The 24,332-nt window shown below is 41.1% G+C and overlaps 1 protein-coding gene across 2 annotated transcripts in view; it reads right to left on the bottom strand.

Annotated features, from left to right (window-relative positions):
• ARSB (arylsulfatase B) overlaps positions 1 to 24,332 on the bottom strand; it is a 146,521-nt gene that overhangs the window by 36,943 nt on the left and 85,246 nt on the right. Inside the window, exons 6-7 of one of the 2 annotated variants that reach the window (XM_019532199.1) lie at positions 14,054 to 14,124; positions 12,746 to 13,047 (exon numbers count right to left, since the gene is read on the bottom strand). In XM_019532199.1, coding sequence (XP_019387744.1) covers positions 12,956 to 13,047; positions 14,054 to 14,124 — 163 coding nt within the window. In that variant the 3' untranslated portion in view covers positions 12,746 to 12,955. Of the gene's footprint in view, positions 1 to 12,745; positions 13,048 to 14,053; positions 14,125 to 24,332 lie in introns of those variants that run through there. The other variant, XM_019532198.1, reaches the window with a different exon arrangement.

Genomic DNA, 24,332 nt, shown 5'->3' with positions numbered 1-24,332 from the left:
GTACTCTTTCCTGCCATGGCAGGGGGTCGGACTAGATGATCTGCTCAGGTCCCTTCCGACCCTACAAACTATGAAACTATGAAATCAGTAACGCCAGTTGGCAAGAGTATTTGAGGCTTAAGGGTACCAGTGAAATACCAGTGATTGCTTCTAAAGGTCATAAAGAACTGAAAAGTTTCCAGAAGACTGGAACAAAGTAAAGTGTGAAGTCAATGGCACTATTTTCAGTTACTGAATGAAGCCTATGCTTGAGTCTTTGCAGAACTGGGGCTTAAGCATGCTATTGATCTTCAAAAACAGAAAAGAATTTAATTTTAGCAGGTATTATCAAGCTTCAGTTTTACCAACTACAGGAAAAAGGAACAAGTAGAATAAATACTGCTGGGCAAATCTGATTATTATTATTTTTTTAACTAGACTTCTAAAGCTACTCTAAGATAGAAAACAAGTAAATGTACTATATTAACATTTAGCAAAGCATTTTTAAGGTGCATCAGTTACTGGAATACAATTTCACCAAGGAAGTTTTTGTGAAGACAAGGGGGAAAGAGGCAGAAAAATATTTACGTTCTGACAAAGCACTATGTGACAGTACATTTAATGAGAATCAGATAATAATATTAATACATTCTTATCCTTCAACAAGGTTTTATTCACAACATCAGCGAGTATTTGTGACCCAATTCCTTGTCCAACCAAACATGTCTTGAAATATTTTTATGACAAACTTCACCAACACATACCTTATTTAACTAATTTGTAACTGAATCGGAGTCCACTGAAAACTTTTCTTTTCTGAAAGAAAATCTACAGACCAATTGAGGGAGGAAAAATGTTTTGCAATGGAAGTATTAAATTAAAAAGGTCTAGGTGTCTGAGTTTAATAACTGACATTTTGAGCACAGACAAATTATTTAAACAATTAAAATGGAACTTTCAATAAAAAATGGTATTAATTTGTTGTGTGTGTATACTACTGTAGTTAGAAGCAAGAAATGCCTTTCAGCTATGGCTTTGCCTTCCTGAAAGACACCAAGGAAAAATATTAATAAAGATAAAGATAACAGTTCAGGGATAATTTGAATAGCAAAACATTTAAATACTGTTTTCTCTATGGAAGCTGATAAGAAATCATCAACATGACTTCAGAAGAGCTTCTGCATATTTACTGCTACTAAAAGAGCTTCTGTGTAAAAAACATGATCACCTCCATACACGTTAAACTACATAATAAAAACAAATGCCCCCCCATGCATCACAAATGATATTTGGAACAATGCGCAAAGAATTATATATTTTCTGGAAGGTATCAAGGTCAATGGGAATACAATATACCTGTACCATTCTACAGTATACCTATTATTACTATTCTGCTATATCATTTTAAATCCAGATTTTCCTTTATGCTGGTAAAATATCACTTCTAAATTGTTTCTTTTTCATTAGTTCAAGAATTTCAATTGTTTATTTGCCAACCCTGATTTTCCCATTCCAGATATATCTGTACCAAAGTTCTCTCCTCTCACCACATTTCCTGATGCATTTAAAAAAATATTTTGCCTACTAGTGGCTGCATAGCCTTCATTACTGGACTTCCTGGACAGAAGTTGAAAACTCATTAGAAAAAATGACAACTATGATATCCTCATTTGTAAGTGCAGACAGTTCCCGGCCAATCATGGTTTTGTGCATGTAATTTTTTTTTTTTTTTTTATTAACTTGTCTTTTTAAGCCATGATATATGAAACAATTATTTCCCCTGAAGGAAGAAGATGCTCAAATGTCAGGCGCTTTTCCTAGCTTCTCTGTGTCAATGAATTATTGAAAAAATAAGATTTTTTGCTACTTTGAGGAGGAAAGACATTTTGTGACCTTTTGCTATTTTATGGAGATAATGAATTTTCTACAAAACTCTGAGATTTTCTGTTACTTTATTAAAATAGGAATGTTTGAGAAATAGCCATGACCTTGACCTTTGAAAAATTAATGGAATACTGATTTTGAAGGAACTGATGAGGCTCTGGTCATTATCCAGACTATAAATTTCTTACTGTCATGCTGATACCAGATAGATCTTTGATATAAATACAAAAAACAAACAAACCAGACAATGAAGTTCAACTTTCTCATTTACTTGAACTACAAACACTAGATATTTAGATCCAAATTCTACCATTTATTATGCTCTTTCATAGCGATTTCAGTTGCTACATAATGCTGGGGTTTTTTTAGAAGGATTTGGAATAGCAGAATAATAGCAACAGCCTAGTATGTTAACGTTTCCATATTCTCCAAAGTTTAACTTCAAGGTGCGTATTAAGCATATAAACCATTCAGCTTTTAAAAATTATTCTGCACCCCAGAAATTTGCATCAATATTTTCATTTATTAGAAATTTGAAAACTGAATAGTCAAAGTGAAAGGTAAAATTCTAGCTCCAACGATGTCAACAGAAAAACTCTCAGGCAGTGCCTCATAATATATAGGTTATTTGGATTTATGGTATTCTTGGTAGTAATAAGGCACCACAATCCATCTGGTAGACATATGGCGCATTTTATTTTTCCAAACAAATTAAGAGTGTGAAAAACAGAGAATAGAACTACTTTTTGCTTAATTCCTGACCTTTTCCCCATTTCAATAGCCATTATGTAAACTCAAGCAGCTGACCATACTAAATAAGTGGCTTTTGTTCATATTTTGATTCCTTGAAAAGTAGATGCCAGGTGTTAGTCTAGCATAGACAGTGAGTGTATTTATCTTATTAAAAACACACAGAACGCACTCATCCATACACATACCTACTGTACACACAAGCTGCTACTGAGTGACTGTACTACTGAGAGATTGTTTTTCCCCTCATTTAATAATTGCAAAACAAGCCAGATCTTCAGGAATAGAAGAGGGCAAAATCAATTTTGTTCTGTAATGACTCACTGAATTTTCTACCCAGGCTCAGTAGGTAAAAAAAAAATGAGGCCCAAAGGAGTTTGTAATGACTGTTAATCAAGATGAATTCTTTTGGTATTTATGTAGATGCAATATATAATGCAATAGCCATTTTAAAGTCATTCATAATGAATTTTTGTCTGTATATAATAAAGCATTACCAAATATTAAATGGTTCCTCTTTCATAATACAGAATATGTACATTCTACATTTCTCTTAGAGCAGATCTAGCCCTTTACATGCAACCATTTATTTTGGCAATTAGTAGTGTAGTAAATGAGGTAATGATTTTCACTCATATATCAAGGGCAGTAATGCAAATTTTGATTAATTTGGTCCAGTGCGAGCAGGAAGTTGAACAAAAGTTGCACATGTTTTTACAACTTCTTTGAATTTCTCCTTCTTGGATGCTTGCCTTTATGAATGGTTATCTCCAAAATAAACTGACTACAGTTAGTAGGCCTACAATTTATTATGTCTTTGAAGCTTTAGTTTATGGTAAGCCTGGAATTTTAAATGAAGGTGAAAACTTTTCTTCAGCATAAAAGAGGCCCACCCATCAACATACTTATTTTGAATGCATTCCTTACCCTTTAAATTTACTTAATGAAAACAATCTTTTCTTGAAGAATATGAGAAAGTGATTGCCTGTAAATAACCTGTAAAATTCTTTAAACCTCTTAATTTCATTAAAAAATTAACAAACTGGATTTAAAAGGTAATACAGCATGTACTGTCAGATTCTGATTAGCAACTCCAAATTAAAGGGTACATTTTCTTTCACTATGTCATTTAGCGCTGATTTTGAAAATAAAAGTGCCTACTGTGGGATACAGAGTTTCAATATGACTTGAAGAAAGGCCATCTAGCAATGACTGTGTGGTCAGAAATATGTTTGGTTTAGCAGTTAGGGGAATTTAGACTGAAATTCAGTTGGTTTTTAATTCAGCTGAATCACCAAAACTTGATGAAATGCCATAAGGCCATCTAAAGGAAACCGTATCTTTCACAGTGGAAGAGCTGATGTCACCCTCACATCTGCCAAACCATCAACAACTTGGAAAGCTATTTTGTTAAAGAGACAAAGAAAAATTATCGAAGATACAGATTTTCTGCTGTTTCCTGTCAATTCACATACATGTGATTAATTTGAAGCAGGTATCTTTAAAGCTATTTTCTATTCCTTATTTGGTCTGTCTTTAAAAAGTAATGTTACAAATGAATATGTAACCATTTTAGTCCAATGTAATGTTCCCACTGCTGTTTGCAATTTTGTTGAGTTGTTAAAAAAGTCTCAAGTGGATTGGAAAAGTGATTGTTCCAACTGAAAAAAGAACTGGAAGGACTACATCTTTTGTTTTAATCTTCTGCTTTTATATGGTTGTGAAGGACATGGAGCTGCTTGCTAATAATTAATGAATACTGTATTATGACCTTGTAATTACATTGTTTATTGTATGCCTAAATTGGGTTAAATAAACAAGGCTGTATGAAAACAAACAGGAATGCAAAACAATGGTGATGTAATAAGACAATGGTTGCATTAAGACAATAGGAATGGCACGGGCCCAAAAAAGGCTGGCTCCACCTCCTGTCTGCAGGTAATCAATCTGTTTAAGGCAGCAAGATAAACGGAGACAAAAGGGCTTTTGGCTGAATAAAGAGACTCTCAGATGTCCATTTAAAGGCACAATAGGATTTGATCCAATACACCTCACACCACTCCACACATGCAATTTTGGGATCAGGGATTGGATCCCAATTGAGCCTACTTGCTAGTGCAGCGGGAGCCTGGGATCATGATCCTGAAGTACCTGAAGACTAGAAGAAGGCCAATGTGGTACCCATCTTCAAGAAAGGGAAGAAAGTAGATCCTGGGAATTACAGGTCAATCAGCTTGACCTCAATCCCCAGTAAGATTCTGGAGAAAATTATCAAAGAGACCCTTCTGGATAAGCTGGCTGAGGGCAGCATCCTGAGGGACAGCCAGCATGGGTTTGTCATGGGTAGGTCTTGCCTGGCCAATCTCATCTTCTTCTATGACCAGGTGACATATCACCTGGACAAGGGAGAAGAGATTGACATCGTATACCTGAACTTTAAAAAAGACTTCAATCTGGTGTCCCGTGAACTCCTCATGGAAAAATTGGCCAACCATAGCCTTGGCTACACCACAGTCCGATGGCTTCAAGATCAGACCCAGAGAGTAGTAGTCAATGCTAGCAAATCGTTATGGCACTCCGTGACTAGTGGTGCCCCCAAAGGCTCTGTCTTTGGACTGGTTCTCTTTACCATCTTTATCAATAATGTGGACATTTGTGTCAGAAGTGCACTGGCCAAGTTCGCTGATGACACTAAACTTTGGGGCATAGCATCCACACCTGAGGACAGGCTAGTATTAAAGCAGACTTGGATAAGCTTAGTAAGTGGGCAGATACAAACCTGATGATGTTCGATGCCAATAAACGCAAGGTACTCCACCTTGGGGAAAAAAACCCTGCAGCATGCTTATGGACTTGGCAGGGCTACGCTCGCTAGTACCACAGCAGAAAGAGTTGGAAGTCACGACTGACCACAAAATGAACATGAGCCACCAATGAGATGTCGCAGCTGGTAAAGCAAACCAGACTCTGGCTTGCATCCACAGATGCTTCTCAAGTAAATCTCAGGATGTCAGCCTCCCACAGTACTTGGCCTTGGTGAGGCCACAGTTGGAGTAGTGCATCCAATTCTGGGCTCCACAATTCAAGAAGGATGTCGACAAGCTTGAGAGAGCCCAGAGGAGAGCCGTGCCCATGATCAGAGGGCCTTACGAAGAGAGGCTGAGAGCTATGGGACTCTTCAGCCTGGAAAAGCGCAGGCTCAGGGGCCACCTGGTGGCTGCCTGTAAGTTCCTAAGAGGTATGCATCAGGGTCTGGGGGAACGTCTGTTCACCAGAGCACCCCAAGGGATAACAAGGACCAACAGTCATAAACTCCTCCAAGACCATTTCAGGCTGAACATAAGGAAGAACTTCTTTACTGTCAGAGCCCCCAAGGCCTGGAATAGACTCCCTCCAGAAGTGGTGCAGGCACCTACTCTGGACTCATTCAAGAAATGTTTGGATGCTTATCTTCCTGGGGTCCTTTGACCCTAGCTGACTTCCTACCCCTAGGGCAGGGGGCTGGACTTGATGACCTTCCAGCCCTAATGTCTATGAATCTATCAAACCTGGGTTCCCTCTACTCCAGCAAATTGGAAGTCAGGTGCGTGACAATCAGCTCATTTTTGGCTGGCTCCCAGACCACACTGAGGCTTCAACCACTTCAAGCCTCAGTGCAGTCCTAGATCTGGCTGACAATCAGCTGATTACTGACTGGCAGGGATTACACCAAGGCCGGTTTGAGTCCAGGTGTGGTCCTGGATCCAGCCTACAATCAGCTGTCAGCCAGTGGGACTGCACTGGAGCCGGTTGAAGACCCCAGTGCAATCCTAACCCTGGCACAGGTTCAATACTTTCTTGTTTAAAATTTTTGTGGTTGGTTTCCCTTTTCGTGGCATCATTAATTCCCTGAATGTGTAGATGGACTCACTATTTAAAACACAATTAACAGGCAAATAGCATCTTAAGTTGAACATATGCCACAGGCTTCAGGGGAAAAGAGAAAGCAGATAGAAAGCAACTGGCTGAGAGATGGTAAAAACAGGCCTGCCTATGGTCTGTGCCAAAAGACTGTCCTTTAAAAATCTTTTCCTTTTATGTCATATTTTGTTTTTTATTATTAAAATTAAACAATATTTTGTTTAATCTTAATAATGTGTTGTTTGAGCACTTTATTTACTATTTGGCCAAAAGCTCCTGAAGGGAAGAGAACTAAGTGTCACACCTGTTATTATAGTTACTGGGGTAACTGTGGTTGATGAAAGAATCACCAGTCAACTTAGAAGTAATGGCACAAGACCTTATACAAAAGGAGATGCACTCTGGAAGATGCAAGATACTGTTGGTAATTCTGACAATGTTTAGTATTTTCTATTTATTTTTCTGTTGAAATAATTTGGTGTTATCAGTTGAATGGTAACTATAATAATTATGTTTCTTGCTCTTAGGAAGAACATATGGTATGCTATTATAAAGAAAAATGAACAGTGTGTAAGGCTCAAAAAGAATATTCCTATTTCATTCAAGAGTCACAGCTACACTACCAGAATGTTGCAGGTTCATAATTCTATATGTTCTAAAGGTACATAATATTATCTGTTTGTAAAAAAGAGGCACACATGTATATCCCCACAGTCCTTTAAAAGTTATAGTGAAAGGCACATATTGAAAACTCAGGAAACAAAAATGTTAAGCTGTGGGTATAACCTTAACTTTGCCTCGCATGTGCACATTCTTTAATTTGTACATTCTTTAATTACCTATGATTTGATTACTCAACCATACTATGTTGAAAGCTTTTAATGGCAAGTTAGGATACAAATATGTAGCATCTTTTTATAAATCATTATGTATTATTTGTATTATTACAACATCTAGACCAGGGTGCAAGGAGGTAAGCACCTTCCTTCCCCCTGCCCAGCCCCTGTGCTAGGAGGTAATAAGCACTGTGATAAATAAATTGTGAATGGGGTGCTTGGACTTTCAAAAGGTTGAGAACAATTGATAGATACTCTTCTTTACATACCAGAAAAAAGACTCCTTGACAGTTAATATAGACAAGATACACAAATGAATGAGACAAGAATGTTGTATGAGCATTTTACAGTTATACTGGATTTTAAACTTCACAGAGTTGAGAGACTGACAGCATATACTCTAATCCCTAAGAAAAGTCATTAATTGCATCATTAAATATTATACAGAATAAGAAAAGTTAATTAACTAAGAGAAGAGTAAAGAAAGGAAAACTGGAGGTGTCAATGAAGAACAGCCTCGCAGAGACCTAGTGGCTGGGCTGCCTTTCTAAAGAAAACAGATGCCTCAGTCTATGCATGGAAAACAGAAATTGTATTTAATAAATGGTTGGAGAAAGGGACTAAAAATACCCCACCCACATGTACCTATAAATTAAATATAGCCAACATCTTAGCCCACAACTATGTGAGATCACTAACCAGCTCTGATTCAGAACTTCCCTGGTTATCCCCATCTTCCTGTGATTTCAGAGACTGTTTTTTAATCCAGTTTTATGAGCCTTGGATTCCTGCTTGCTAACCTGAAAAAGTAGCCCTTCAGAACTATATCTATTTCTCTATCTGTTCTTTTCCTGGCATTTTAGGAAGGACAGAAAGAAAGCAAATGACAATGATTAACAAAAGACCATTTCATAGTTCATTCATGTCATATTTACTCATAGTTTTATACCACACAAAACAGGAATATCCAGAACAGGAAAGGGAAATCTCTAAATGGAAAAAACCTAAGTGGTATTTTAAAAAAAAACTTGACCATCCTTTTCATAGCCTTAAGCACCACGTCTTCATATGCTAGATGGGTTCTGAATCTCATGGGTTAAGAATATTTATTTTTTCCATAAACTGAAACATAGCAATACTATATTTTTCACTACTAAAGTAACAAGTACTTTCAATCATAACTTCACTTTTATCAGGTTTTTGTGTCTGAAAACATGCACATATGTACACAAAAGCATATGCATACAAAATGTAAAAGTTATGCTCAATTTTCTTCAAAGTTATGGCTTTCATTAAAGCCATTAATAAGACATACTTGATTAAAATGCATTACTAAACACCTTGGACAAGAATTCACCTTGTTCTGTTTCCTCTCGTGTGATATTCTGAACTAATTTTAAGCACTGAAGAGTCTCTGTGGATGTGTCCAGACAGCCATGCACATACCTCTTGCAGCCTCACAAAGCCCATTGAGACGCTGCAAGAGGCATGCGTGAGAACAAAAAAATGTTCCCTGCGCTGCAAATTTAGACCCCTGGATATCCAAGGGTCAAAAAATATCCCAGGCAAAAAAAACAGGGCAGGACACAGTCCAGGACCATGCCCAGAGGCAACCGGAGGCTCGGGTCCTCTACAGAGACGTTCTGGAAGCCATTCAGAGTGTCTCTATGGCTAACCCTTGCCCTGCTGATAAAGCACGGTGCCTGCCCATGCAGGGCAAGCAGTAGCACAGGCTACAGGGAGCTGGACCCAGCTTTGTGCCAGGTAAATAAGGGGTGGGAAGAGGCTGGAGGGGGGGAGGAGACCACGGGGGAGTCCCTGCCCCCACCCAGCCCCAGCCCCCACCCCTCAATCGCCCCCCCCGCCCAGCCCCTGGTCCCCAATGCCCCCCAACCCACCTGGCCCCACTCCCAGATCACCCTCCACCCCCAGTCGTTCCCCCACCTGGCCCTAGCAGTCCCAGACTCAAAAAAAAAACAAACCAGCAACAACAACAAAAAAATACAAGCCTGGTGCTCAGTGGCAGTAGCAGCAGCTGTCAGGGTCACTGGGGTCTCCTGGCAAAGCCCACACACAGCACAGGTCAGCAGGGGGCACCAGGACTCGGCCTTGGCTGCCTGGCACCTCTACTGCCACTGCCCCATTGCACAGGTGGGGTCCAGGTCGGTAGGGCGCCATGCAACTCCATGCACTGTTGGGCAGCTAGGGCTGCTGCTGTTTTTCACCTGTGGCCTGGCACTGCTCAGCCTGAGTGGCCCTATCTGCCCAACAGCATGTGGAGCTGTGTCATGCCCTGTTGACTTGGGCCGCACCTGCACAATGGGTAGCAGCACAGGTTTCAGGGGGCTGGGGCTGGTTCCTGCTGTCCCCTGCTGCCCTGTGCTGTGTGTGGGGACTCTGCCAGGAGGCCCCAGTAACCCTGATGGCTGCATCTACTGCCGGTGATTGCAGGGCTTGCCTTTTTTTTTTTTTTTTTTTTTTTTGAGTCCAAGACTGCTGGGGCTGTGGCCCCTGTTGAGGGGGGCTGTGGCCCCTGTGGGGGGGCAGGCTGTGAGATGTGCAGGGGGGCTTCACCCTGCAGGAGACAAGGACCCACACCTCCTGAGCAGCCCCCCCCCACAGTCCCCTCATCATCTATCCACACCTAGCCACAAACCCCACGGCCCCCCACAGCCACCCACATCCCCCCCAGCACACACCCTGCATGTCCAGCTGCCAGACAGGATGAGACCTGCTGGCAGGCGCTGCAGCTGCAGGGGCAGCTGTTCCCACATACTGGTGAGTGAAGGGGTCAGGGGGAGCTCTAACCGCTCTATGATAAGAAAACCAAAGGCAAACAGCAAAACATATAGGTATTTAGAACTCATTTTGTTATGATGATAGAGGCATTGGTAGGTTTCCAAATTGCTTTAATATTGTAGATATATCAATAAAACTTTGCCCAAATGACTGCTTTCTCTCCGTCTTTCTCTCTCTAGATATATATATGTAGTGGTCTTTTGTTTTAATTGTAAGAGAACATGGATTTTGGGGTATTTTACAGAATGACTTCAGGACTTTTATCTGGGATTTTTCAGTTTTTAAATAGGGCACACCAGAATTCCTGTTAGTGAGGTAAGTGGCAGTACCCACACAGAGGAGCCTGCTCAGAGCTGGCACCCAGGACCCAGCTGGAGGTGGCTGACCTCCTGGCCACTTGGAGCCAGGAGGACATGCTTTGACAATTCAAAGCAGGCCACCACACTGAGAACATCTTTTGAACAATAGCTGCCCAGATGGCCAGGCAGGGGCACACATGGCAGTAGTGCCACACAAAGGCCAACTCTGCAGCCACAGCCCACTTGCAGCTGGCCCAGTGGGGCAGATACCTCTAATGGCTGTGCAGTTCCCATCCAGTTCTGGCAGGTGCACAGACTTGGAGCCACATGCTGTTGCAGGTGGCAGCAGGTCACAGTCAGGCAACAGCCCCCACTGCCAGACTGTTGCAGTGGGTAGAGGTTGCAGGGAACTCTCAAGGCTACTTCAGCAGTCCAGCTGACAGAAGGGGTAGTGTCCCCAGGTACCAGTTGGCTGGGCCCCAGAAGCTCCTGAGAGCGAGTGGCCCTGAGCTACTTGCCAGGGCAGCTTTTCGTACTGCTGGGGCCAGCACAGGGCAGCTTTTTATACTAGTGGCTGGCCCCAGCCTTTAGCTCCCCCTGACAGCAGGTCCGGGAGAAGCCAGGCAGGGTTATTTTGCCCTAAGTGGCACAATTTGCCCCACATCAAAGTACATGTCCAGGCATGTCCAGCGAGGCAAAAAGCCCCAGCTCAAATTTGCACTGCTTCTATTTGAGCTGCTGCAAGCGCATGTGCCTGCTTGTGTGGACGTGTGCTGTCAGTCCAAGTTATTCCAATTAAGGTTCTAGAAAATATCTAATAACCCTATTCCCCCCAGGTCTACTCAAAATACAGATGACACAATCAAAATTTTTTTGTCCTCTATAACTGGCTCCAGAAACATTTACTTCATTAGATAACCTGTGAGGAATTTACATGCTTTGCTAATGGATCTTTGGGTTTATTTTCTCATCCTTTTTACAACTGAAATCCTAACTGTAGCAGACAATGGTTACAAACTTCAACAATGGCTTATAGATACAATTTAGAGAGAAGAAAGGCTTAAGAAGAACACACAGTTTATGGCCTCACAAACAAGAAGGGTATTTGTGCAGTCAATGAGCAACGGAGAAAAGAAAGAATGGAAGATAAAGAATTCAGCTGGTGCCATGGTACACCTAAGCTTCTGGTGAGATATCCAGAAAATATCTCAATACTGCTGTTCTCCCTAGGTCTACTCAAAATACAGAAACTGAGACCATAGATCTTGCTGTCATAAACATCACCCCTCACCATGTAAAATGAAAAAAGAACTTTAAGAGGCAGGCTAAGATATGCACCTATGTGTCTAACTTAAGACTTCTAAATAACAAAATGTCTATAGATTCATGACATGGAATAACGTAACTATATTATTACATTTCAAGCTAGAACCACAAACAAGATAATGGGTTTGTCCTACAAGGCCCAGGGCACCTGTAATTAAGTTAGGAGAAGTTATGGGCACATTCAGCACCTGCTTGCAAAATCAGACCAAATATGTAAAGGCTAGTTCCTTATGCAGAAGACAGTTTAACACATTGTCAGAAATGCATGCTACCTCATTAATTGGGAAGATGTGATCTGAAGAAGTTTTGATATCAATAGTGCATAGGAAAAAAACACTCATATCTGATAAAATCTAGCACATATACTAACATTAGTCTAAATTCTTCTGAAGAGAGTATTATAAAATTAAAATTAGAAGAAAGTTGTATGAATACATATTTGCAGCCCAGTTGTACCCTAAATATGCATGAACAACTAATGCTGGGGGGCAAGTGGATGGTGAAAAGTGACTTGCCAAGGTAATGGGCGCTTTGGGGAAAAGATGGAGCAAAGGCTCACACTGCTGTTAACACAAACTGGTAAGTATCTGTTTATTTAGATTATTTTTAATGCATCTCCCACTTAGAAGAGTCATGCATGCAAATACACACACACTTTCAAATTGGCTGAGCAGCTACAATGGGCACCTATAAACATGCAGGGAGGCTGCTCCAACGTGCTGTAATTACATCTCATTGGAGCAAACTCAATTAATCAAGTCTGCTGGAATGTGGTAACTACCTTGCTCCAGCAGACTCCAGTGTCACATACATCAGTGCTCCTGCTGCTGGTGGGAACACTTTAACTACAGCCTGTTCAACAAGCTTTAGTTAAAGTGCCCCACTGCCATTTTTCAGTGCAGGGATGCTGATACATATGGCTTTCTGGGCACTTTAATTAAAGCACCACCAGCCCCCCCAAACACAGACACACTCCCAGAGCATGTCTATAAATGCCCAATAATGGCCCTTCACATCTCACTGACCCAAAACAATAGCCCTCCCCTCAATTTGCCCTGATTAAGACATCCTGAAAATAGAGATAAAATATGCCTGACACAACCCTGAACTGCTGAACCAAAGTAGGGAGGAAGTTCCTAGCCTAGGACTCTTTCCTGAAAATTTCCTTTCAGCCCCCTCAGCTTAAAATTTGGGAGCTATTAGCTTGGGTACCTCAGCTGAGCACAACCACAGCAGTCCCACACAAGGAGGAAAGTGGTCTCTGAAGTAGGCACCTGTAACAACACACCAGGGCATGACAACATACAAGGATGCAGTAGCCTACAGAGCATTCTTTAGAGGGAAATTGACATGGCTAGGTCTTAATCTCCAAGAATGTATGCCGTCATCTGGGCAGCTAGTATTAGATCATTTGCACAAAGTGGTCCTGCTCAGAGGAAAAGCATCACGGAGCCAGATATGAATTGCAGCAGCATACCCTTAAGCTGTTCCACACAGGTACCACAAAATGATTTGTAACAAAGTTATAAGTTAATGTCACTATCTCCACTGCACAGCTTTTCATCAGTGCAGGTTTAGCTCTTTTTTTTAAACAAAGAAACCCTATAAAATCTTCAGGAAGGAGATGTCCCAATGAAAATCTCTATGAAAATAATCTTCATTTTGAAACGCTTCCAGGCCTTAGAAAATCCATAATAGTTACACTGGACTATAAAACAGACTGTGCTTAGAGAGCAGGAGAACTGGCTAAGGCTCCAACTTGAGATTATGGCATCAAAGCAGCCACAAAGCTTGGAAATTCTTAGCCTTTTAGAAACTTAGGTATTCTACACATAATATCAACAATACAATCATGTTATAGATGGAACAGCATATACTAAGGTAAGCATCTATTTGGAGACAACTGCCAATTTGAAGAGCTGGAGGCTCTTTGATCACTGGCTGGGTGCCCCACTCTGCACCTGAGGCATGCAGTTATCCCTCTACAAACTCACAGCCTACAAGAAACAATGCTTTACGTGGGAAAGCTTCGGAGAACTGGTGAATAGAAAGTATACCTTGGCAATGATTTAGGATGTGGTAAAAAGCACACTGCTAGTGCCATTATTGTACCCCCATCTTAAAGCAAGGGCACTTGCCATCTTATTGACAAGTGGCAGGCATCTTACTGTATATCCCATCTTTGCCTACAGAAGAGAACTATGCTTTAAAAAAAGGAAACATTAAACATACATCAAGCTCTATGACTAATAAGCTTCTAATAATTAGGTACATACTCACATGGGGAATTGTCCACAAACATTGGATCTATATTGTGAAGCAGCTCCAGCCTTGGGGAAGGGTTTCCTTCACTAGAAAACAGTTTGTTAGGAAAGATTAATTTCCTTCTAGCACTTACTAGAAATCTCTATGTGCTATTTTAATACTTCCTTCTGTTTTATTTGTAGGAAACAATGGTGTCCCTGAACTATTTATTGTGAACTTTTAATTGGAAATTCTACTCATCCAGTAGTAACAATGTCTGAGCCCAGTCCTGCAATCCTGTATGTTCTGTGCCAATGAAGTTAACACTAGGTCTGTGCGATGCTTCGGGTGGTGATTCAATTCAGAGGAGATTCGGCCTGATTTGGTGGCTGAATCTCCAAATCTAAATTGAAGTAGGGGAACAATTTAAAGGTTCGAATTGATTCAAAGCTCTCCCAAACTTCGGAAAAGATTGGGAGAGCTTTGATGATTCAGGCTGTCCCCGGTGGCTGCAGCAGAGAGCTGCAGCCGACTCCGAGCTGGTAAGTACTAGGGCAGGGAAGGGGGGCTGGGGGAGGGGACCATGAGGGGACCCCGCCAGTCCCCCCTTACTCCCCCAGCTACCCCAATAGCTGCTCCCACCTGCCCCAGCTCCCAGTACTTTAAAGAAAAGCCCTGGTGCTCACTGGGCTGCATGGGGGGCTCTGCCACGAGCCCCCCAATCTCCCCTCACTATTCCAGCCCCCACAGAGGTGCCCCGCCTGGGCCAGCTCTGGCCCTTTAAGAAAAAAAATCTGGCAAGCCCTGGGACTCACTGCTCCTGCAGCGGCCTTGGGGCTCCTGGGGACTTGTGCAGAGCCCCCCACATGGCGTGGGGCAATGGAGGGCAGTGGGGTTCACTCCCCCACCAACAGGAGCGGTGAGTCCGGGGGGATTTTTGGGTTGGTTTTTTTTCTTAAAGGGCTGGAGCTGGCCAGGCGGAGCACCCGTTGGGGGGCTGGGGAAGCAAGGGGTGGGGTTGGGGAGCTCATGCAGACCCCCCCATACAGTGTGGGGCAGTGGGGATTGCCCCCCCGCCTGGCAGTACCCATTGAGTCGGGGCTTTTTTTCCCCAAAGAGCTAGGAGCTGGGGCAGGCGGGGAATGGGCCTCACCTGGCTGATTTGGCCAAATGGAATCAGGACAGTGATTCAAATTACCAAATCAAATCATGGTCCCCCAAATCGGCCAAATCCAAAGTGAATACTAGCCACTTTGCACAGGCCTAGTTAACACCAATAAAGTAACTGGGAACTGATGAGCTGAATAAGGACTGCTTCAATTTGCCCAGTCCTGTAAAGATTATGCTGAAAATGATCAACATTTTTTAAAAGATCTGCTCTCTGCAAAGTGTGTATTGCACAAGCCAGTGGGAGGTGGTTTGTTTCTATTATGGAAATAAAAATAAAGAACATTTGAGTGATATCATGGCATGACAATATGCTTGCTGATATGAAATTGAAGCTTAAGTGCTACTCTAAATTACTTGTTTATTTCTTATATGTAAAGCAGCATCATGAAAGACATAAGTAAAAGCAATCCCTGCCCTGAAAACTTACTTGCTAAAATACAAACATATATAACATAAAACTCAGTTGGAAACCTCAAAGAAAGGTGTTTAAAATTAGATTTTATTCAGAGGAAATATTTTATAAAACAGTAACATTTATGCAAAACTCAAAACTCAGTAAAACCTAATGAGAGGATCAATATTTCTCTGCACTTTCTGTATCGCTGGTTTTGAAAACTAAGCATCTTGAATAAATGTGAAGTTAACAAGAACAAAAATCACCAAAATGCATAGATATTTATTTACATTATTGAACGGCACAGGACTTTCAATTAATGTACCATAGAAACACTAGCCAGGGATCAATGTTAGAAATTCAGTGTTCAAAAAGTACTCTGAAGGAAGACTGCTTCTAAAACTGAACTGCCTCCATGCTGTTTTAATCCCTCAGAAGCAGTGTGAGTTGAGGCCTTACCTAACTGGTTTGTTTTAGGATTTTTAATAAACCCTTGAACTGGATCTGGATGTTCAGTTTGCAACTGTGACCAAAGTAGGTTTTCTCCATCTGTTCATACCAAGAGTGAGATTTCTCCTTTCCAATGCAATCCTTACTACCACTTTCTCTGTCACATCGAAGCTAAATTAATTAGAATGTGCTTTCAAGTAGAGGCCAGAAATTGCAGTCAGAGAAGGCTGCAGCTGCCCTCTTGTAAAAACACACATGTATAGAGCACATTACATCAGTGCTCTGTAATATACATCAGCTGATGATACACTTCTGGAGTTCAGGTAAATGGTTGATTTTTACCTATATGGCTATGAGTGCTTTAGATTCAGATTAATTTCAAGACTTCCTCCTTTTTTATGTTATGTGAATAACAGCATCTGGGCCAAAAGCCCCCTAATTCAGAGAGCTTAGAACATCAGATAAGAGATTTTTTACACATGGCCCCACTCTCGGTTCTCACATAACCCCCTGGCTCAACCAACTCTATCTTCTAGCAGTGATGCCACACTCATCTCTTTCCCATGGGATAACTGGGAAGGAAGTGGATTGGCAGATTCCTAGAGTTTAAAGTCAGAATTATTAGATTGTCTTATCTCTGGGTGACCAAGATCCAGCCCATGGAGCCCCATCATCTCTCCCAAGGGGATTCCCACAGGTCCAGAAATGTAGCAACACAGCTAGCAGCAGCAGCACTAAATGTTGGAGCTCCCAGAGCCACAGCAATGAACACTATTACCACTCATTTTGCTGGCAAATTTCCAGACCCATGGTGAGTCCCGCAGGCCAAATCCAGAGCAGTGAGCTGCATCATCTGGCCCACCGTGTTGTCCATACAGTTGGAAATATGGAAGAGGGAGGAAAAGTGGCTGCTGTGGCTCTAGAAGCCACAGCAATAAATACTGCTGCCACTGAATTCCAGCCCCACGGGGCCAGATGAGTTGGAAACCACTTCTAATCTGAATTTCTGTATAACACAAGCCATTGCATTTCACCCAGTTACCCTTGTAGGGAGGCCAATTACTACAACTTAAGAATAATACAACTTTTACATGAATAAAATACGTTTTCCAGAAAGACAGCTAATATTCTTAATTTTATGACAGCAAGAGGTGGAGAACCCACCATTCATTTGGTAGCTTCTTCTAGTGGTTAATGATAGTCACAGCTATGTAATTGTATTGCATTAATAATCTGGATATATCTATGTGGAGGAAACTTGCTCTTGCTGCCGCTGTCCGAGATCAACGGGAAAACCCACGGTGGAGCTGGGAGGGGCCAGGAATGGCTTCAATGTCAGTGTAGGCACACTTTCTAAGTGTGCCGGGCTGATTGGCCAAGTGGCCACCCTGTGCCAAGATAAAAGCCCCAGCAGGAAGGAAGCCGGGGGGACCAAAAGAGGCATTCCCACCCAGCTCAGAGAGGTCGAAGAGGACTGAGGGGCCAGCAGCAGAGGAGATGTGGTGGCGCCCCAGAGGGGGAACCATGGGAGACAAGGAGGGCCAGCTAGGGCCCAGTGAGTCACCTACGAGGCCAGCATGGACAGAGGCCAGCAGCAGTGGTGACTGGGACACTGGTGAGGGTGATGGAGCCAGAGCCCAGATGCAGACAACAGGCAAGAGGTTCCGAAACTGGGGAGGGGGTAACCCGTCAAGAGGAGCCGAAGCTCGGGTGAAGGCTGACATCCCGTGAATCAGGGAACAGCAAAAGGCAGTGGTGGATGCTTGGTGCCCATACCATCGGTAGCTTACAGCCATAGCCCTTAAGAAATCGAGTGTCCTTAAGGGCCAGAACACTGGCCCCGACAGATAACACTGCGGTTGGCATTAGGCGGGGTGTAGGGGAGGCGGAGCCCCAAGAAACAATCACAAGGACAACCAAGGGGGAGTACTAGGGGAGACGGGATTAAACATCTTCCTCCTGCTAAAGAACTAATCATCAAAGACGTGGCAGATAAGACCCTTGGGGAGCTAACCCAAGGCCACTCCCAGTAGCCTGGCCATGCACCCCAGAAGGCAACTGCAAGATTCAAAGGAGACCCAGATGTGTGACGCTCAGGGGGAGAGGCACGGAAAGCTACAATCTGGCTTCAGGCTTCTAGTCTCTTGAAACAACAAACGGGGAGGTATACAACTCAGTGAGACTGATGATACCCTAGAAGGCTACTGTGGCCCCTGTTCCCAAAGAAGCAGAAACTTTCCCAGTGCTGCTTATCCACTTTATTCAATTACTAGTAAAGCAAAAAGTGTAATGGGCCAACTTAAGAAAGGTCAGAGAGGGGTCTGGGCAATTTCTGGCCTTTGATCTAGTGGTTGGAGCACTTTGTGAGAAGCAAGGGATAGTTTATTTTCTATAAAACCTTTAATTCTTTTTTTTAATTAACTGCATTTTCAGTCAACTAAATCCTCTATGAACACTTTATTTTGTCAAGTACTGATGACAGGGTAACTGGCATATAGTTACCTGGGGTATCCCACTCGCTTTTTCTGAACAATAGTCCCATCTTCTAGTCTCCTGGAATTTCCCTGGTAGATCAAGACTTATTAAAAATTAAGATCAGAGGATCATAGATCTCTTCAGCTAACTCTTTTAGAGTATGTGGGTGCAAGTCATCTAGGCCTACTGCCTCAAAACATTTATTCCCAACATTAACATTTGCCCCGATTTTTCACAGACTGAAAAATGTCAAAGAAAAATCTTTGGTTTCAGATGCCGATGGGACAAAGGTCAAAAGGCTAACATAACATATTTCGTCATTATAGTTCCGTATCCAAACCCCCTCCCCAGCTTAAATGTAAAACACATGCACAGTCAATCTCACATGAAACCTAAGAACACACAGAGTCTGTTCACAGTCATGACTGGCAGTCCTGTAATTATTCATGCCTGGCATGTTGTAATAGGCTACCCTGTAAACTATAACTTTGGAGAGATTTCCGCCTTCGGTGGAGACCTCCACGCACGCCCAGGAGACATAGTCAGCGATTTGGCCAGTCGCTGACCTCTCCCCGCCGACGGTAAAAGTTTTCAGGTGTATCCCTTTTTGCTTGCTCGTCTGTTCTCGACAAGAGCTCACGCAAGTCTTTAGACCAAAGTTACCTGTATGCTTTGCTTAAAATCTGCACCACGCAGTTTGTAATCTGTGCAACAAAAATATCTGCATGCTGAACTGAATAAATCAACTTCTCTTTTTACACTGCACAACCACGACTTCCTTCCTATGCTGCACTCTTCTGTAGTGTAAGTAAAAATAAACTTTCTGTATAACCAAGATGCGTTAAACTTCCTGACTCCTCTCGCTTACCCACCTGTCCGACTACCTACCCCACCCACATCCAGCCGGTCATGCCGACCCAGGCTCGCAGGTCAAGGGTACGCCGGTCCTCAGACGTGACAAAAAGTATCTTATAATTCTTATATGGTAAATCTACAGCATTCTGCATCTTCATAAATACAGAAGTATTTATTGACCACTTTAAGCTTTTCTACATCACTAGCAACATTATCATCTCTATCTAGTAATGGACCTACCTGATTACTAGAATGTCTTTTGTTCCTTACTAAAACTCCTTATTACTATCCAGAAGTCCAACAGCCATGGAATTCTCCTTGATGTCTTTAGCCTCCCTTATTCATTTTGTATATTTCAAATTGTATATTTTGTATTGAGTGCTATATTCTATATTTACCTTATGTCCCTTTTCCCCATTAGTTACAAATTTCTAACACTTCATTGTTTCCTTCACCTTGTTACTAACCAGGATTGGGCTTTTAGCCACGCTTGTCTTTCTTGATTACAGAATCATGGTTTTTTGGTCATTTAATTAACAATTTTCAAAGAAATCCCAATCTTCATTTACATTTTTCTTTCAGTTCTCCTTCATAAGGAATCTTGTTCTCAGGTTTTGCTAGTTTGCAGATATTAGCTCTTTTGATGTAGTAGTTCTATATAATTATGGTTGAGAGTATTTTCTGTTTGCCCCTGTTAAACACAATTCAGTCATGATTACTGGCCCAAGGAAACAACCAGTTTACAGAACAGTGATTAATACATCTTTATCCAATATGATCAGGTACAAATGGCATTACCTTGTTATGTATTAGAAAAACATCGTTTATATATTTTTAAAAGTATAATGAAGTTTTATTACTGACTTCCTACATCTGTCTTCCATGTTGATAACAATTATTACTTCCAAACAGTGCCAACATATGTTTATGGAGTAATTCACCCTGTTCGATTCTGGCTTTAACCAGAGATTTTTAACTTTACAATTATGAGGTTAGGTCCAGAAAAGGTATGATGGCTTTATTAATACTCTTCTTGTGAGACATATTTTTATATACAATTTTACTTTTTATTCTGTGGCAAAGTAAGTGCACTCGTTACCAGATGTTTTAATAAGCTACAGAAGGAGAAAAACTCCTGATACCTGGAGAAAAGCTCATATTATAGGAATCCCAAAATCAAGTAAGAATCTATCTGCTTGAGACTATCTCTTTATTAAATCAAGATACAAATATTTTTGCATTAGTTTTAACAAATAGGTTAAACAAATACTCTCTAAATATATTAACACAGTTTTGACTGATAATTTTATCACTGGATGCTGAAAATTTTTTGATAGAGTCCTTTGACAGTTTTTAGAAAGAACTTAAGACGCTTTTGGATTAGGACCAAAATTTTAATACTATCAACTCTATGCTCTAATCCATATGCAGCCACAAGAGTAATCTAGCACTACACACTGACAATGGTATTTTCTTCATTACAAGATCAATTAAAATAGTCTGAACTACAAAAGCTAAATAATAAAATATGGCAAAGTTTCAAAGTTATAACTATGAAAAATCAGAACTCCTAAACATTAGTGTAGGCCAGATACAAAAAAAAAGAAGAGATAAAAGACAGCTATAAATATAAATGGGTAACTACTTTAATAAAATACTTTAAGGGGGAGGGAATATTACTTAAAATGGCAGAACATGCGCAGCTCCAGTTATACTCCTTTGATTGAAAGAATCAAAATAGTTTTAGAAGACTGGTCAAAGTATGAAATTTCATGATAAGTTACAAGCACAGCAGTTAAAATGAATATTCTAGCTTGAATTAATTTTCTATTCCAAACTCTACCTATTATGGTATCAAAAAATCTTAGATGAGTGGCAAACTATGATAAATAAATTTATTGGAGGAAATAAGAAACGTGGATTAAAAAATTCCATCCTGCAAAGACCTCAGCAAAAGTGGGGTGGGAGGGAGAATGATGCTTTCAAATATTAAACATTACTATCAAGCCAACCAGCTTTGAAATGTGATGTACTAAATAATAACAATTCGCAGTATGCACCGGGTAAAAGTAGAGCAAGCATACTGTCCAACAGACAAGCAATATATTACCATGTCTATAGAAAACTTGTATGGCCAAATTCAATATAAAAATCACTTCTTTATGAGATCAATAATGAGAACCTGGGATAACACGTATTAAGCTATTAAATTCATATCCATCTTCGTTAGCACATATAAAAATACTGAATTTAATCCTAATAAATTATTAGGAAGCTTTAGTATATTGGAACATATTGGTATCATACATTTTGGACAATTATTCCAAGAAAATATATTTGGATTTAAATATTTAGAAATACAACATACTGCAGGGCACATTAAAATCCCATTTTTTCAAAACCTGCAACTGAGACATTTTTCAAAACTTGTTAAAGACAGGTAACCTTCAGTAGAAATTTGACAGAATTTGAGAAAATATTGGTCACACCTATGAAACGCACAACATGCACAGTTTGCGGGGGCAGAGGTTCTGGCCCTGCATGCGTGGTGTGTGCAATGTGAGGTAGGGAGAGAGGGAAGCAGGTTGCAGAGTGTAGGCAATGGGTGGGAGCAGGGCTGCCTTCCCTAGCCATGCAACACGGGGGCATCGGGTAGGGACCAAATTGTTTGCGCTATTTGTGGACCAGGGCCAACTGCCCACATGGTGGTAGCAGGGGAGCTTTGTACATGTTGTGCAGTGTGCAGCCCTGTGGCCTGCACCCTGCATGACATGTCTCCCACCACTCAGAAGCTGGGCAGCCCTGTTGTATAATACAGCACCCCAAGTTCTCTTATATTTGTATTGCACTCCTTTCCAATACATGGATTTTTAAACTGTAAAAACAGTATAGGATTCTCTAGATTTAGGATATTTATTTTAAGGCAGAATGTTCTATTCATCTTGGCTTCCCTCAAGTAACTCATTAGGTTCTTGTCTGGGGAGTATTACAGCATGTTCTGCCCCACGAATAATTCTGTAGTCTTAATGCAAGCAGAACAACTGTTGTTTCCCAAGGAATTGTAAGAATGTCATGGTTAGATAAAATCAATGGAGCTATGCTAATTTACAGTAGTTGAGAATATACGCCAATATTTTCTTCCATGGGATATTTTTAAAGCATAGTTAAAGGTCGGTCCATTTGTATAGTAACTTTCACAGATTTTTTTTAAAACCAGACTAAATGTAGCCTTGGGCAGGAGTCCAAGGTTTCTGAGAATAAATTTCTTTATCTTGTTTTTTAGTAATGACCTGGTGTCATTGAGGATGTTTTGCACACTGTTTTAATGTCTTGCCACATATTGTATTTCCCTGGATCATATCTCTACACACTTCCCTTAAAAAAAAAAAACCTCTCTCAAATATGCTGGGAAAAATAAAAACACACAATATGCTTAACTTTATACATTTTCTTCAGCTTTGGTGGGAGCATCTACATGTGGATTAATGTACCTAAACTTCAGCACAGTTTACACCACTGTTTATTGCTCCCGGGCGCAGCATTTACATGTACACCTGGCACTGAAGCACATTGAGCTGGGGTGGCACAGCTGGCTGGCAGGGAACCCAGGGGGTCAGCTTGCGGGTTTGGAGCTGCTCTGCTCAATGTGCTGTGGAGGAGCTAGCTGGGACATGAGAGTACTACAGTGTGGGGGCTAGACAGCAGGCAGCCCCTGCACTGTGGCACCCTCGTGCCCCATTCCAGCCCTGGTCACTATCGACACGTAGTGTTGCAGCATACTAAATAACTCCACTGTGGAACTGTCAGCTCTGTAGTAAAGCGCACACGTAGATGCCCCCAGTTTATATCACAGTGTAAGCAATAGTAAGATCCCCACCGCCCCTCCCACAAAATCTAGTCCTTGGCATTAATTATAACTATTGGTATTTAAAAACATAAAATTATCTTGTTTTATTTTCTTTGTCTCAAGTAATTTAGACACAGATTATAGTTTAAGAAAGTTTACCCTTTAAACTGAACTGCTATTCCAAAGCATAGGCTTATTCTCCAACATTATCACCTAGTTACAAGTGTTATACTACATTTTCTGGGAATAGTTACAACTGAGTAAGGCAATAATTTTGAGTTTATATTTCTGAGTAGCTTTTGAAAAATGTGATGATTCAGACTCCTTATTTATTTTGATTTGTGCCTATCATATTTATACCCATCTTTATATATTTCCCAAATTGCAATACCACAAATATTGTGATTTTGCTTTTTCTATTTGTTCCTGAAATTAAATTGGGACAAAGCAGCTGCAGTTTCTTCCCATCCAAAAGCAAACTAAAATGTGTTGACTACTGAAACGAATTTGTCTGTCAGGAAAATGCTTTACTATCTTATGGAGAATAATATTAAAACTAATTCATTATCTTTCTGAACAATAAGTACCTTTTGGGACACCTGTTCAGAAAATGGTATTCACTGGATTTCTTTCCTAGTAACAATCCATTTTGTTTTCCATTAAGTCACTTGCACAGTCTGAAATAACTCATCTAATTGTTCTAAAAAACAGAACTCCAAAATAACCCCCCCATTCTAGAAACAATGATAATTTCTAGCATACAGAAGGAAATGCAGATTCTAAGAATTGTACAAAAAATCTAAGCAAAAGAGAGTCAAATAATAAGAACACAGCCCTGTGTTTTCTCCATTTCTACATTTTGTTTAGACCAGGAAAGGAAGAAGGTATTTTCCCACAGATAAGATTTCATAGATTTCATAGACATTAGGGCTGGAAGGGACCTCGGAAGATCATCGGGTTCAGCCCCCCCCCCGCCCGAAGGGCAGGAAATCAGCTGGAGTCATAGGATCCCAGCAAGATAAGTACCCAATTTGCTCTTGAAGGAGTTCAATGTAGGTGCTTGAACCACCTCCGATGGCAGGCTGTTCCAGACCTTGGGGGCTCGGACAGTAAAGAAATTCTTC

This window comes from Crocodylus porosus, unplaced genomic scaffold (genome assembly GCF_001723895.1).
Source record: "Crocodylus porosus isolate Cpor-Errol unplaced genomic scaffold, CroPor_comp1, whole genome shotgun sequence".
Taxonomy (NCBI): domain Eukaryota; kingdom Metazoa; phylum Chordata; order Crocodylia; family Crocodylidae; genus Crocodylus; species Crocodylus porosus.
The sequence above is the reverse complement of the archived record's forward strand: the minus strand, read 5'-3'. Positions and strand labels throughout refer to the sequence as shown.